The 14,777-nt window shown below is 39.8% G+C and overlaps 2 protein-coding genes across 2 annotated transcripts in view; both read left to right on the top strand.

Moving 5' to 3' along the window:
- Positions 1 to 371: 371 nt before the first annotated feature.
- Positions 372 to 14,777, top strand: part of Pid1 (phosphotyrosine interaction domain containing 1) — a 287,502-nt gene continuing 273,096 nt past the window's right edge. Inside the window, exon 1 of the mRNA XM_029477050.1 lies at positions 372 to 505. The gene's annotated coding sequence lies outside the window, so the exon portion shown is untranslated. The remainder of the gene's footprint in view (positions 506 to 14,777) is intronic.
- Positions 13,552 to 14,623, top strand: LOC110298524 (protein SET-like). The gene has a single exon (XM_021167830.2). It carries the CDS (start codon positions 13,578 to 13,580, stop codon positions 14,445 to 14,447), a length of 870 nt encoding a protein of 289 aa, XP_021023489.1. The 5' UTR covers positions 13,552 to 13,577; the 3' UTR covers positions 14,448 to 14,623.

Genomic DNA, 14,777 nt, shown 5'->3' with positions numbered 1-14,777 from the left:
GAAGGGATCACCAGTGAGGGGCTGTGGGTAGATTTGAGAGTCCATGGAAGAGGAACATCTCAGAAAGTCAAGAAGCAGAAGGAAAGCAAAGCAAATCTTGGTTATAACCTTCATGGTTCCCTTTCTGGCCTATTCAGACGTCCAGGCTCTAGGTTCCAAAGGTTGCTCAGTGTCTCCACATAGCGCCACTATCTGAGGATAAGATAGTCACACAATTAGATTGTGGAGGACATAACAGATTCAAAACATAATGGTGAACATTCCTTCTTTTTAATATTTACAAGACTTAAGAGGTAGTCTCATTTTTATTCCTCATATTGGCCATTTTCATGATTAGTTTAGCTTTCTGATTCTATAAATACAATTTACAGAGGCCTTATAATCATATGGCTTATTAGAAATGAGAATCAGCAGACCCCACTTTGGACCTGGTGATCCAGAAATCCTCGAGATCAAGTCTAACAATCTGCATATGAATATGAATTCCTGTTGACTCCAGTACACAGTAAGTATATCCCCAATCTTTGAGCTATTTTTGTATATTTTATTAGCCCTAATATTCTTATTTGTTTATTTTCTATTTCATTGATTTTGAAATTTTTATTATCTCTTATTTATACTTGTTATTTTAATGTATAAGATATCTGTCTTAAATATCATAATGTATAAGATTTTTGTTCCATTCCAGTTAAACATTTAAGGCTTCAATAAATGTCACATTTCAATTGGATTCCATATATCTAATAGTTTTGGCTTTATTAATTAAGAATATTCTTGTTCAGGTTTTTCTTTCTTTGTTTCTAGGCCTGTTTAATTTTTATATAATTTGAAATTAGTTTTTTAGAATTATTTTTCTCTTTGAATATTAATTTTATTTATTGGTGATCAGATGATATAATCTTTAGGATTTTATTTCTTCTAAATGTAATTTATGTAATTAAAAATATCAGATATTTCCTCATAGTCTCTACTATTGGTAAATTTTCCACAGGCACTTATTAAAAGAACATGCATTTTGCTGTTGTCTGGTCAATGGTCTACACATGTCAGCATGCTAAGCTGCTTGATACAGATTTCATTTAGAGGTGTCTGGCCTCTGTTCTTGAAGATACTGAGAGGACAGGGTTAAATATCTACACATATAATAGTGGATTTGTGCACTTATGCTTTTAGACCAGTTATTTTCTTCATTGACAGTGAGCCTCTCTAGTTAGATCTGTTTGAGGTTAGGGCTGAGGTGCCTGCTGAATGACTTGGTTCTGCTAAATGCTATAGAAGTCATTCTTGCTTCAGGATGGTTTTACCAAATAAACCCTTCTGTACCCATTATGAATAGAGACACCACAACTTTCCTTATCCTAGTGTCAGTCTGTCAAAGATGCTGTGGTAAAGGACCATGGATGGAGAGATGTATAATCCACAGAAACTCATTTCTTATCCCTTAGGAGGCAGAAGTTGAGTGTCGTGGTTTGTGTAGAGGGTCTACTCCCAGCACTCAGAACTTTTCAGGGTAATCTCGGTGTGGTGGGGTAAAGAGGAAACTCTCTCAGGCTATGTTTATAAGGACATTTCACTTACTTATCAGGACTCTACTTTCATACTCTAGTTGCCTCTTGAAACTCACCTCACACCATCACTTTGGGAGTTAGGATACAAATAAGTGAATTTGAGAGGAGACAAATACCTAGCCCATAACAATTAGTGCTTATGCTATACATATTTCCACCATCTTACTTATTAACTATTTTTTAAGTAAATGCTTAGACAGTATCTGATTGGGTGTTTGTTCATAGTTAATAGAACAATATCCCATTTAGTTGGAATGCTTCACATTTAATGTAATCATAACTAGGCTTCTACATTCTACATTCTACATTCTACATTCTACATTCTATATTCTATATTCTATGCCTTGATGCTTTTTTCTTCTTCCTTTATTTTTGATTGGTTATTTGTAGCATTCCATTGGTATTCTATATGTGCTTTTTATTTTAAGTTACACCAAGTGTTCTTTTCAACTCGTACTGCCTTCAAATGTTTTGGGTCATTTCATGTCACAGAGGTGACTTATGCTATGTTCTAGTTTCAACTGTGTTTGACATACATTTTAGTTCTGTCATGTGTTTGAACTTACAGTTTTAATAACTTTATTTTTTGCCTTTAAGTAGTGGGTCATCCTTTAAAGATTAACTTTAGAATGGGAAGACATTATTTATGGTTGTTTGAATGTTTCTCATTTCTGACATCCTACCTTCTATGGCACTGTACTGGCTGGTTTTATGTGTCAACTTGACACAGGCTGGAGTTATCACAGAGAAAGGAGCTTCAGTTGGGGAAATGCCTCCATGAGATTCAGCTGTGGGGCATTTTCTCAATTAGTGATCAAGAGGGAAAGGCCCCTTGTGGGTGGGACCATCTCTGGGCTGGCAGTCTTGGGTTCTATAAGAGAGCAGGCTGAGCAAGCCAGGGGAAGCCAGCCAGTAAGGAACATCCCTTCATGGCTTCTGCATCAGCTCCTGCTTTCTGACCCACTTGAGTTCCTGTCCTGACTTCCTTGGTGATGAACAGCAATGTGGAAGAATAAGCTGAATAAACCCTTTCCTCCCCAAGTGCTTCTTGGTCATGATGTTTGTGCAGGAATAGAAGCCCTGACTAAGACAAATTGGTACCAGCATAGTGGGGTATTCCTGTGACAACCTAACCATGTTTTGGGGAGGACTGTGAAAGGACTATGGAACTTTGGGCTAGAAGATCCATTCAGTGTTAGGAGCTCTGTGGGATGTTGTATAGGAGCTTGGAAGATAATGTTGAGAACAGTGCAGAAGATGGAGGCCTGGCTTGTGAAATTTCAGAGGGAAGATTAAAGACTCTTTTCAGGGCCGTTGCTATTTTGATTATGAAGATTCTGTGGTTCTGGTTATCTGGGGCTGAAGAATCAGCTGTGATTAACAAGATACCAGAACTACTAACGCAAAACCTTTGCATTACTGGGACTATTGATGCTGGTTAGCTGGAGCTAAGAAATTAGCAGTGATTAAGAAGAGACCAGCATCATTGAGGTGACATCTTCTGGGAAGTGTTTTCTGAGAGCACAGAGGCTGTGTTCCAGAGATAGCCAAGGTTGTACCTTGTGCTGTGGCTGGACTTGGTAATGTGTAAGAGTTACCCAGGTGATACTGGTTTTGAAGGCATGAAGGGGTCATGCAGAACAGTTGAGGCTCGGCACTGTGAGAGGCCATGGAAGGCCATTGGTGAAGGTGTAGCCTCAGTTGCAATTGATGGTCCAGGACTAAAGGGTTCATGCAAAGGAGTTGAGGCTTGGCACCATGAAGAGAGCCTATGAGAGGCTATTGTTGAAGCCAAGTTACAGTGAAAGACAGCAGCATTTTGGAGATGCCAGTACCATGAGATGACCACCAAGAACAGCAGCAGCAGTGGAGTACAGGTGGCTGGAACCTAGAAGACAATGTGTGTGCTACAAAGGGTATGACTGGAGAAGTGACCCAAGCCCTTGGAGGAGCCCAGAAGATCTTGAGTTGGATCCCAGACATTGGATGGTTGGAGATTGATTTTTGCTTTTGATTGTGACTGTGTCCTGATATTGTTCCCTCTTGAAGGAAGTTAAGCTCATAATTAAGAGACTTTGAACTTTAAAGTACTTTAAATTTTAAAGGATATTGGATATTTTTAAAGGATTGAACTTTTAATATGTAAAGACTGTGGGACTCTTAAAGTTACTTAAGATCTTGGGAATGAATAAGAACTAAGGGTTGAGGTTTACTAGTGATGTGTTTGTGTGTCAAGTTGACAAGGGATCAATTGTACTGGCTGGTTTTATGTGTCAACTTGACACAGGCTGGAGTTATCACTGAGAAAGGAGCTTCAGTTGAGGAAATGCCTCCATGACACCCAGCTGTAAGGCATTTTCTCAATTAGTGATCAAGTTGGGGAGGGCCCCTTGTGGGTGGTACCATCTCTGGGCTGGTAGTCTTGGGTTCTATAAGAAAGCAAGCTGAGCAAGGCAGGGGAAGCAAGCCAGTAAGGAACATCCCTCCATTATTTCTGCATCAGCTCCTGTTTCCTGACCTGCTTGAGTTCCAGTCCTGTCTTCCTTGGTGATAAACAGCAGTATGGAAGTATAAGCTGAATAAATCCTTTCCTCCCCAACTTGCTTCTTGGTCATGATGTTTGTGCAGGAATAGAAACCCTGACTAAGACAGGCATGGTTCCAAGTGTCCACCTGTTGTCTTCTTGTACCCTTTGCCTGGGAGTTTCCTTTAGGGCTCTTTTCTGATTTTTATTTTCCTGAGAAATATTTTTATTTTTGAAATATAGTTTCTCTGTCTATACAATTTTAGCTCAGTGGTATGATCATATTTAAGCATATGAAATGGCATTCTACTGAACTCTGGGCTTTTATAGTGTTGAAGTGATAAATTCTGGCCTTTCTTTTCCTTTTTAAATAGATGCAGTTCATCTTTTTTCTTTCACAAACATTGATATTCTCCTGTTCTTCCACTGGGTTCCTTTGACTATGCATCTTTTGCATTATTTCCTTGTGCTTATCCTGGTTGGTTTGTTTCTGCTTCTTGAACATATGCATTTATAATTATCAAAAGATTCTGAAGAATTAGTCATTCAAAACCACTTTTGTCACATTCTGCTCTCTTCCTTCTTTGTGTGGCTTTGGTTACACCACGGCTCTCATAGATCACTCAGTCTCCTTTTATGTGTTCACTTCTCTTTTGGGCTTCATCTTGGATGTTGTTTAGTGGGGCTTCCAGCTCATAATATGCTCAGCTGATGTGTCTAATGTTTTGTTTATGCATCTAAACTGGTTCTTGCTTCAGACTGTGTTTTGTATCTGAAGAAATTGACTTCATTATCTTTTCTTTGTTTTCATGGTGTCATCTGGTAAATGTTTTCCTTTTGCTTTTTTTGGTTTGCTTTGGTTCTCATCCATGGCTCCCGACTCATTACATCCATAGCCTTAGTGATGAGGGTAATGTTTGGATGCTTTTGACCTTAAAAGGAGGTCTCAGAAAGTGTGTGTGTGTGTGTGTGTGTGTGTATCTCTTTCTCTTTTTCTCTCTCTTTCTCTGTTCCTGTCCTTTCTCCCCTCACCATCCTCTCTCTATTTCTCCCCTCCTTCCTCCCCCTTTTCATTTTATTTCCCAAAGAAGGCCATGAAAACCCCAAAGTGGGTCAGAGAAACTAAAACTATACTCTAATTAGCCCCTACTTTTCTATCTCGGACCTGGGTATAAAAACATTCTCTGATGATAAGACCTCCATTTTAGAAGTGCACCTGACCCTTGCCCCAGAGGAAGGAGCAGTGTACAGGGTGGCTGTGATGTTTTATCTGTCAACCTAACACAAAAATCCCTTGAGAAGGGAGTCTTAATTGAGAGATTGACTATACCAGTCTGGCCAGTAGTATGTCTGTGAGGAAGTGTCTTAATGGTTAATTGACCCAACTTATTGTGGATGAAGCCATTTCCTGGGTAGAGATCTTGGCTGTATATTAGTGGAGGGAGGTGGCTGAGAGTAAGTAAGTAGGCAACTTACTTCTCTCTGCTTTTGACTGTAGCCATGATGCAGTCAGTTGTCTCTAGCTCCTGTCTTTGTGACATCCCTGCAATGACAGCTTGTAGTCTGTTCTTGTAGATTGAACAATCCATTTCCTCCTTTACGTTGCTTTTGGTCGGGATGTTTTATCAAAACAACATAAAGAGAACTAGAACAGAGGTCAAGAAAAATCTGAACAGACAAGCTTGGCAGATTACTGCACTCTGTCTGCTAGCAAGTGTAGCTATAGAACAGCATTTCCATAAAACCACAGAAGGCCAGGGCTCAGGGGGCTATATTATAGTTGAATGTATGAAGGTTGCAGAAAAAAAGGTTCACACATAGAAGGGCTGTGCCCCTCCCTCATACCTCATCCCAAGCATCTGTCCACCTCTGCTTGTGTAACATCCCTTACCCTAAATTAAAGATATGTTTCCCTAAGCCTAAGCAGGGGTGATAAAAATCTTGATTTGTAGGCAGCTCATCAAAAGTATGGGTAAGAGAGATATCTCATACAAATGAACAATAAAAGGATAACTCAATTTTGTCAAAGGTAAAATCTTATACACTTCACAAAAGAATACCAGAAAATAGCCAAGAAACACAGGAAAAGATTCTCAAAAACAATCTTCATATTAAAATAATAGCATGCCATAGTGGGACATCCAAAGAGAAAGGCTACAATTTAAAAGTCAGGACAATACTACATTTTGGCACAAATGTACACAAACTAAAATTCTGATGAGTTTCTTAAACATATCCTTATCCAACCTCTCTGGAAAATTATGTGGCAATTTCTTCTAAGATTAAGTTTGCTCACACACAGTAATTCCACTTCTGGATGTTTCCTAATGAATGCTAAGAAGGCAAGCACAGCTAAGACTTTTTTTATTGTTCTAGAACCTGAGCATTTTGTGAGGACATCCTAAGAGGAACTATTTTCACTGAGGGTTGCTGCAGACCCTTTTTGATCCCTGTCTGCATAGAATGGTTCTCTGGTTACAGGTGGACAAGGAGTTGTTGAATGACAGACAAAATCAACACAAGAGGTTGTGAAGAATCTGAATGTATTGTCACAAAGTGAACACCAGTCTTATATAATACAGACAATAAAGGGGGTAAGATGTCATGGCAGGCAAAGTACATTGACACAAAACAAAGGAATGACTTCAAAAGGACTTACAGGAACCAGGTAATATTTACAGTAAAGATAAAACTGTCCTGCCTAGGGTCAGCTAATGACAGCTAAGGATTTCACACCCTAGTCACAATTTGTGCAACTCCTTTGAGACTTATGAAAGCTAGCACCAGGGGGTTCTGCTCTAGCAGAACTTCTCATGAATAATGCAGTACCACAACCCCCCCTATTTCCTAGGCCTTGATAAATTCTTGTATGAGTGTAACTTGGCTGTCCTTTTAAGAATCTTCATTTGTCAGAAGAATTCACCAACTTGCTTCTAATATGCAATGTAGCCTGCTATACCTGGCTGTAATGAAGATTCCTGCCTCAGTGGGATTCCCTAACTTTTACATGGTAAACCCACCTATTAGCTAGGCCATTGTGTATTCCCTTGTTTGGGTAAGACTGGCTACAGTCCCAAGTAAACACTTTGCAGACCAGCCCTGAGCTATTCCCTCTCCATTCTTTGTAATGCCTAATTAGTTTCACTGTCTCTACTAGAAGTAAATTTGAATGTTACTGAATAGATAACCTTCTTACTGAATTCCTACTGAGTTCCAAGTTTGTCGGCTTCAAGGATTTTCTGAGACATTGGAACATTGGCGAAGACTTAGCTATGTCAGAATTCAATCTTAAAAGGCACTTATAATAAAATAATACTAAAAGAGAGCATGTGGATCCATACACCAGACTAACTAGGGCATAGGGTTTGAGTATATGGGTTATGAGAACGCCAAGGTTCCAGGAGGTGAGTTTCTCTGAAACTCTTTGCCTCGTGAGTGCTTCCATGCTTCTTGGCCTGTCAAGCAGACTACACTGGAGTGTGCGTAGCAGAGGGTCTAGAACTATGTCTGTGTCAACATGTATATTAGGGATTCTTAAAAACAAACAAACAAACAAACAAACAAACAAAAAAGGTCAGCCGGGCATGGTGTCGCACGCCTTTAATCCCAGCACTCGGGAGGCAGAGGCAGGCAGATTTCTGAGTTCGAGACTATCTTGGTCTACAAAGTGAGATCCAGGACAGCCAGGGCTATACAGAAAAACCTTGTCCCAAAAAACCAAAAAACCAAAAACAAAAACAATCAAACAAACAAAAAACCAAAAAAAACCAACAACACCAAAAAACAAAAAGAAAAAAAAAGTCAATAGATTTAAATTCTACAGTTCCTTTCTTTCTCTGTCTGTCTGTCTGTCTGTCTCCTCTTTGTCTCCACCATGTCAGTCTCTTTTTTTACTTCTGTCTCTGCCCCCTTTAAGGAAGTAGCTAACAAGATTATTGTTATTAATTATTGCCCACTTGATTATGGGGAGTAGTCCCCATAGTTCACAGGGTTCCAGAACTCTTCAGTATTGGTTATGGTAGAGTATTATTGGGGGCAGAGGAAAAAATATGCTTTTATTAGTCATATATTCATACATTTAGTTTTAAAAAAGTAGCTAAACTCATTTATTACCATCATGTTAACATGGTTGTCCACTAATTTATCATTTTTTACTATTGAAGTTTATTTCAACTTATTTGTAATTTTCCTAATTATGAATTAAATTTCCTTGTTTCAAAGTGAGACTAATATTTTTACATCATTATGTCTCTAGAGCTTATCAAATCCTTTACAGCATTACTCCCTGGAATAACTGATGGTTATATTTTATATTACTTATAGGTTTGATTCAGATTAAGATTATTTGTCAGAAGTATTTTAATTAATTCGTTAGTTAAAGATAGGGCCCTACTATTTTAACCAGGCTAGCCCTGAACTTCTGAGCTCACATGTTCGGGCCTTAGCCTTCTGCATAGTTGGAATTACAGGCATATGACAGTATGACTAGCTTAAAATGAAGTTTAAAAAATTGGGTGGGATGGTAGTGGTAGATGCCTTTAAGTTCAGTACTTGGGAAGCAGAGACAAGCAGTTTTATGTGAATTCAAGGGCAACCTGGTCTACAGAGTGAGTTCTAGGCTAGCCAGGGCTGATTAATGAAATCCTACCGTGCCAAATAAAATGAGTCATTGTCTATCCTTGTTTTGCTTTTGCAAAGACTAGAGTTTAGTTTCTAACATGTGTGACCTGTGACTCCAGTTCTAGGGGAATCTGACATCCCCTCTGGCCTCTGTGAATACTAAAGTCACTTGTAAAGACACACTTGCACATGGACATACATATTTGCACATAACTAAAAATAAATATTTTAAGATAATTTATGTTTTATCAGGACAGCTTTAGGATAATATATGTCATATGACCAGTTGTCATGATACCCTTAATCTGATTGTGATGCTTAGCACAGTGTACCCTATGTGGCTAGTTAGAATGCAGATGTCTCATGGATGTTCTTTACGTGCTCTGCAAATCACTGGGGTTATAGTTCTGATAATGGTTGTTGATTCTTGGGAAGAACTCTACAGACAAGCCCATTAGTCTGATCAGTGGGCCCATGGGTTATTTAATGATGACATCTTGCTCACAGTCTCTCCTCCCTCTTTCTCCTCCACAAATCCCAGCTGTGTCCCCACACCCTAATGTACGTCTACTTTACTCATTAGATCCCTGTGCTCTGCTTGCTTGGAATTGCCTTTCCTCTTATATAAGCCAGGATTCCTCTAGTCAGAAAACCAGGGCAATCCAGATTCAAGGGAATTATAGTCCTCTGTTGCCAGTTGTCTGATGTCTGAAACACAGCTATTTCTTATATTTTGTCCAGTTTTCTGGCTGTCTACAAAAAAGTCTGAGTCTAATCCTAATTACTGTGTAGTATATATAAAGAAAAGCCTTTTTATAGAAATTCACTTTCCATATTCCTTAGTGCAGTGGTTTAAATGGGATGTTTCCCATGCTCTCTGGCATTTAATTGGTCCCTAGTTGGTAGCACTGTTTGGGGAGATTTAGGAGGTATGGCCTTGTTGGTAGAGATGTACCATTTGAAGTGGGTTTTGAGAGTTTAAAGACTGCTACCATTTCTAGTCCAGTCTCTCTGTTTTCTGCTTGTGGTTCAAGAAATGAGCTCTCAACTTCAGCTCTAGCTGCCATGTTTGCTTGCTTCAGGCTTCCCCACCATGACAGACTCTTACTCCTCTGAGACCATAAGCCCAAATAAATCCTTTCACTTATAGCTTGCCTTGGTTATGGAGTTTTATCACAGGAATAGAAAAGTAACTAGTGTACATGGGGATCATATTTCTGTACCTTGTTCTCCTGGTTTGGTTTTGGTCATTAATTTTTTTTTCCCTGTGCTTTTAGCAACAAAGAAATCACATGACTTTCTTAAAGACCTTTTCTCATAGTTCTCACGGAATCTTCTCTAATCGTTCACCTCTAAGGAAACCAAATTCACTGTTTAACTTGTCTTTTAATTTTTACCAAAGGTTTTGCAGAGAGGTTTAGATATGATTCTGAATGAGATGGAGATTTTTCTAGCCTTGTTGGAAAGGATGTTTGGCCCAAGAAAGAAAAATTAAGATGGCAGCTTGGTATGTGCATGCAAAAGGCATAGTTGTAGCTATAGGTCTTTGGACAGTGGTGTATGTAATTAGGAAAATGAGATTCAGAGTAGGCAGACCCTAGATGTCAGCACCAATCTCTAGACTTCTGATTTGGCCTCAGAGATATGCAGGTTAAATAATCCATGTGCCCATATTATAAGAGAGATCACACTGACATTGGTGGAAACATGTGTTTGAAGAGTTCGAGAGCAGTTGGAAACCAGGTGAGATTTCATAAAGTTAGATGCAATAAAATGGGCCTGGAGTGATGTAATCTCATAGAGATGCAGAGAATATCAGAGATGAACTTAGGAGTCAAAGTTGGTGGGTACAGGCTGCTGAAGGAGAGGGAGATGAAGCTGTGGAAGGGAATTTCCAGGGCTTCACCTTGGATAACAGGACCAATGGTCACCGTACCAACACAGCTGGAGAGTCCAGAGGAATCCATGTGAGGAGAGAGGTATGGAGTCTAGTACCAATTGCAGCATGTGTAAGCTAGCTGTGGAGACAGATGAATATGAACTTTGGATGATAAATGCATTATTATAATTTAAAATAGCACCAGAAAGTATCCATCAGATGATACTGTTTTCCCAAGGCAAGTTTGTGAAAGCATGTGGCCCTGGGCAATGTGTTAGAAGATTTATTTGCACTGTCAAGCAAACAGCAGCTTCTGGGCTGCTTGTAGGACCAAGAACCCATATTAACAAGGTCTGCTGTTGATTCTTGTATCTGTTAAGTTAAAACAACAATGACAACAACAACATTATTTTATATAATAAAATGAAGCAAAAAGTATTGAAGTTGAACATGGCAGCCCAAAAAGGGGGAAAGAATCCTGAGAGCAGGGAAGTCATACTTATTCTTACAGTAAAGAGTCCCATAAAAATTCTAAGCTAATAGCTATAATATATATGTAGAGGACATGGTATAGGCCCCTGTAGGCCCTGTCCTTGCTGTGTTAGTCTCAGTTCATGTGCCTTGCTTAGTTGATTCTGAGGGGCATGTTCTCCTCTGGCTCTTAAAATCTTTTCAGCTCTTCTGAGGGATTCCCTGAGCTCTAAGGGGAGGGATTCGGTGGAGACCTCCAGTTTAGACTCTCTGTCTACATAATGTCTGGCTCTGGGTCTCTGCATCTGTTCTCATCTGCTGCCAGAGAAAACCTCTCTGGTGATGGCTGGATAAGGCACTGAACGATAAGTATAGCAGACTTTCATTAGGGATTATTCTATTGTTTTTGTTTTTGACCCGTTATGTTTGGTTTTACCCAGGTCTCTGGGCTTTCTAGTCTCTACACTGACAGTGTGAGGTCTGGATTCCTTCTCATGGTGTGGGCTTTAAGTCCAGCCAGGCATTGGTTGGCTACTCTCACACGTTCTTTGTCACCATTGTCCTGGCATATTTTGCAGGCAGGACAGACTATGGGTCAAAGGTTTTGTGTCTGGGTTGGTGTCCTTGTTTCTTTTGCAGTAGCCTGCAGAGTACCTTCTTCCTACATCAAGGAGACTAGAAAGTAGGGATCAAGGCTCCATGGAGGCACGAGCTCCACTTCTCCGTGTGCAATTAGTTGTGTGGAGGCTGTTCTCAGCAGGGGCGTAGTTGTCAATTCTTGAGAGCAACCCTTTGTGTTAGCATCAGCTTTGGTTGCTTGGAGATTTCCATGGGCCCCCCTTGGCTAACAACTAAATTGAATGGCACCCAGACCCACTGCTGCAAGCCTTGCCTGGCTGTAAGAGATGGCCAGTTGAGACTCCATATTCCCCATTGCCAAGAGTCCTCATTAGGATCACCTTCATAGACACCAAGAAGTTTCCACTGAACTAGGGTTCCACTCTACCCAGTTGCCCCTTAATTCTAGCCACCTCCCCGTGTACTCCCTCCTTCTACCCCTCCAACCTAATCACTCCTCTTTCATCTCCATCCTCCCCCAGTTACCCATAAATCTATTTCTCCTTCCCAGGGAGACCCTTGTATTACATTGCTGCATGTAAGTGAATAGATACATATCTGTATTTCGGATTTGGGTTACCTTATTCAGGATGATTTAAAAAAAAAAACATAATTTAAAGTTAAGAAGAAATTAGATACAGAAGACTTCTTTCTTACGAATTTTCTCAAATGTGACAGTATGTGGATTTTTGATAATTTAAACTGAAAGCTGCCTGTTTCATAACATCAAGTGGAGGCCTTTGAGTATGAGGGAGGCCAACAGATTCACAAAAGAGAATGGAGAGAAATGGCTTGTATTAGAAATATGTTTTCATCTTTAAGTTTTGAGAAAAAGGTACTTTGATGGAGGCATTAATGACAGGTGACAGGAGGTGGTGACAATGGGTGTTTTTTAAATACTACAATGAGATGGAATAGAACACAGCAAAGAAATGTTTTCCTCTTAAGATATAATCACTGTCTATAAAAATGGCTATAAAGATCCAAAGATCACATGGCTGGATTAACTTGAGTATCATTGCAGCATCCTAGGGATAGATTCTTGGCTTCTGACAGATCTTCCTCGAGGTTAACCTACATACTTGGGGTTGTAATTCAAACTTTCATGGTTCAGATATAGTGAATCTACCAGCTAATAGATTTATACATACTATTACATGAAACTACATATGTAAACATGAGTAAGTATTGCCAATGAGTTTCCTCTAACATGAAAGCTATTGTGAGGTACAAATTAACACATTACCATTTCAGCATTTTCCTAATAGCACTGGCTGAGTATTTTCCCTTGGGATGCTTTAGGGGACATAAAAAAATAGAGATTATATTTTACTACAACATAGTAAGGCAGCTAAATAGAAACTATTCTTAGACTTTTAACGCATAAAAGATATGGAAAATAAGTGGCTGGCGAGATGGCACAGCAGTAAGGAGTGTTTGTTACTTTTGTAAAGGACTTGAGTTTAGTTCCCAGCACTCACATGGTGGCACATGATTATGTGTAGCTCCAGTTCCAAGGTCTCTAATGCCTTCTTGAACTGATATCCTCAGGCACTGGGCTCAGACGTGGGAAATGTCAAAAAATATATATATATATGCAAAAACTCATTCACATGAAGTAAATAATATAAAATAGTTTTAAATTATGCAAAACAGTAATAACTAGTATAATTGAACATATCCAATGTCTATACTGTGTTTGGATAGATAAGCTCATGTTGTCTTTCTGAGAGTTCTTCCTAAGGTAGAGCCTGTCATCACCTCAATCTGTAGACAGGGGAACCGAAGCTCAGATGTCCTGAGGTTATCACCTGGTAAAAGTAAGAGCTGGAGTTCCTGTGAGTTTCTTCCTGCTGTGAACATCAGGGCTCTGTCTCCTGGTCACCTCCCTCGCGCCATGGCCTCGAAGCGGCAATCTGCGATCCTGCCTCAGCCCAAGAAACCCAGACCGGCTGCTGCCCCGAAGCTGGAGGACAAGTCGGCCTCTCCCGGCCTGCCGAAGGGAGAAAAAGAACACCAAGAAGCAATTGAACATATTGATGAAGTACAAAATGAAATAGACAGACTTAATGAACAAGCCAGTGAGGAAACTTTGAAAGTAGAAGAAAAATATAACAAACTCCGCCAACCATTTTTTCAGAAGAGGTCAGAATTGATCGCCAAAATCCCAAATTTTTGGGTAACAACATTTTTCAACCATCCACAAGTGTCTGCACTGCTTGGGGAGGAGGACGAGGAGGCTCTGCATTATTTGACCAGAGTTGAAGTGACAGAATTTGAAGACATTAAATCAGGTTACAGAATAGATTTTTATTTTGATGAAAATCCTTACTTTGAAAATAAAGTTCTCTCCAAAGAATTTCATCTGAATGAGAGTGGTGACCCGTCTTCAAAGTCCACCGAAATCAAATGGAAATCTGGAAAGGATTTGACAAAACGCTCAAGTCAAACGCAGAATAAGGCCAGCAGGAAGAGGCAGCACGAAGAGCCAGAGAGCTTCTTTACCTGGTTTACTGACCATTCTGATGCAGGTGCTGACGAGTTAGGAGAGGTCATCAAAGATGACATTTGGCCAAATCCCTTGCAGTACTATCTGGTTCCCGACATGGATGATGAAGAAGGAGAGGCAGAAGATGATGATGACGATGACGAAGAGGAGGAGGGGTTGGAAGATATTGATGAAGAAGGAGATGAGGATGAAGGTGAAGAAGATGACGATGAGGATGAAGGGGAGGAAGGAGAGGAGGACGAAGGCGAGGATTATTAGCACAGAAGACTGACGGATTCCAACCTTCTTTTTTATTTTCTTTTTATTTTTTAATTTTCTCCAGTCCCTGGGAGCAAGTTGCAGTCCTTTCCTCCCTGTCCCTCTGTGCTCAGTCGCCCTGTTTTGAGGTCTCAACATCATGGTTCTCAATTAATTTGGGGGAAAATATCTTGAGCAAAATATAACAGGAAAAGAATCTCTGTTTCTGTTCTAAACTCATTTTTTATCCTTTGTCTAAAATATCTCTTAATATCAATGGACTCAACTCCCCAATAAAAAGACATAGACTAACAAACTGGCTACACAAACAAGACCCAACATTTTGCTGCT

The sequence above is a fragment of the Mus caroli genome, chromosome 1, assembly GCF_900094665.2.
Source record: "Mus caroli chromosome 1, CAROLI_EIJ_v1.1, whole genome shotgun sequence".
Lineage (NCBI taxonomy): Eukaryota > Metazoa > Chordata > Mammalia > Rodentia > Muridae > Mus > Mus caroli.
The sequence above is the reverse complement of the archived record's forward strand: the minus strand, read 5'-3'. Positions and strand labels throughout refer to the sequence as shown.

What these genes read in the sequence shown, in the direction of transcription:
- LOC110298524 (XM_021167830.2), top strand. Translation starts at nt 13,578, where the DNA reads ATGGCCTCGAAGCGGCAATCTGCGATCCTGCCTCAGCCCAAGAAACCC.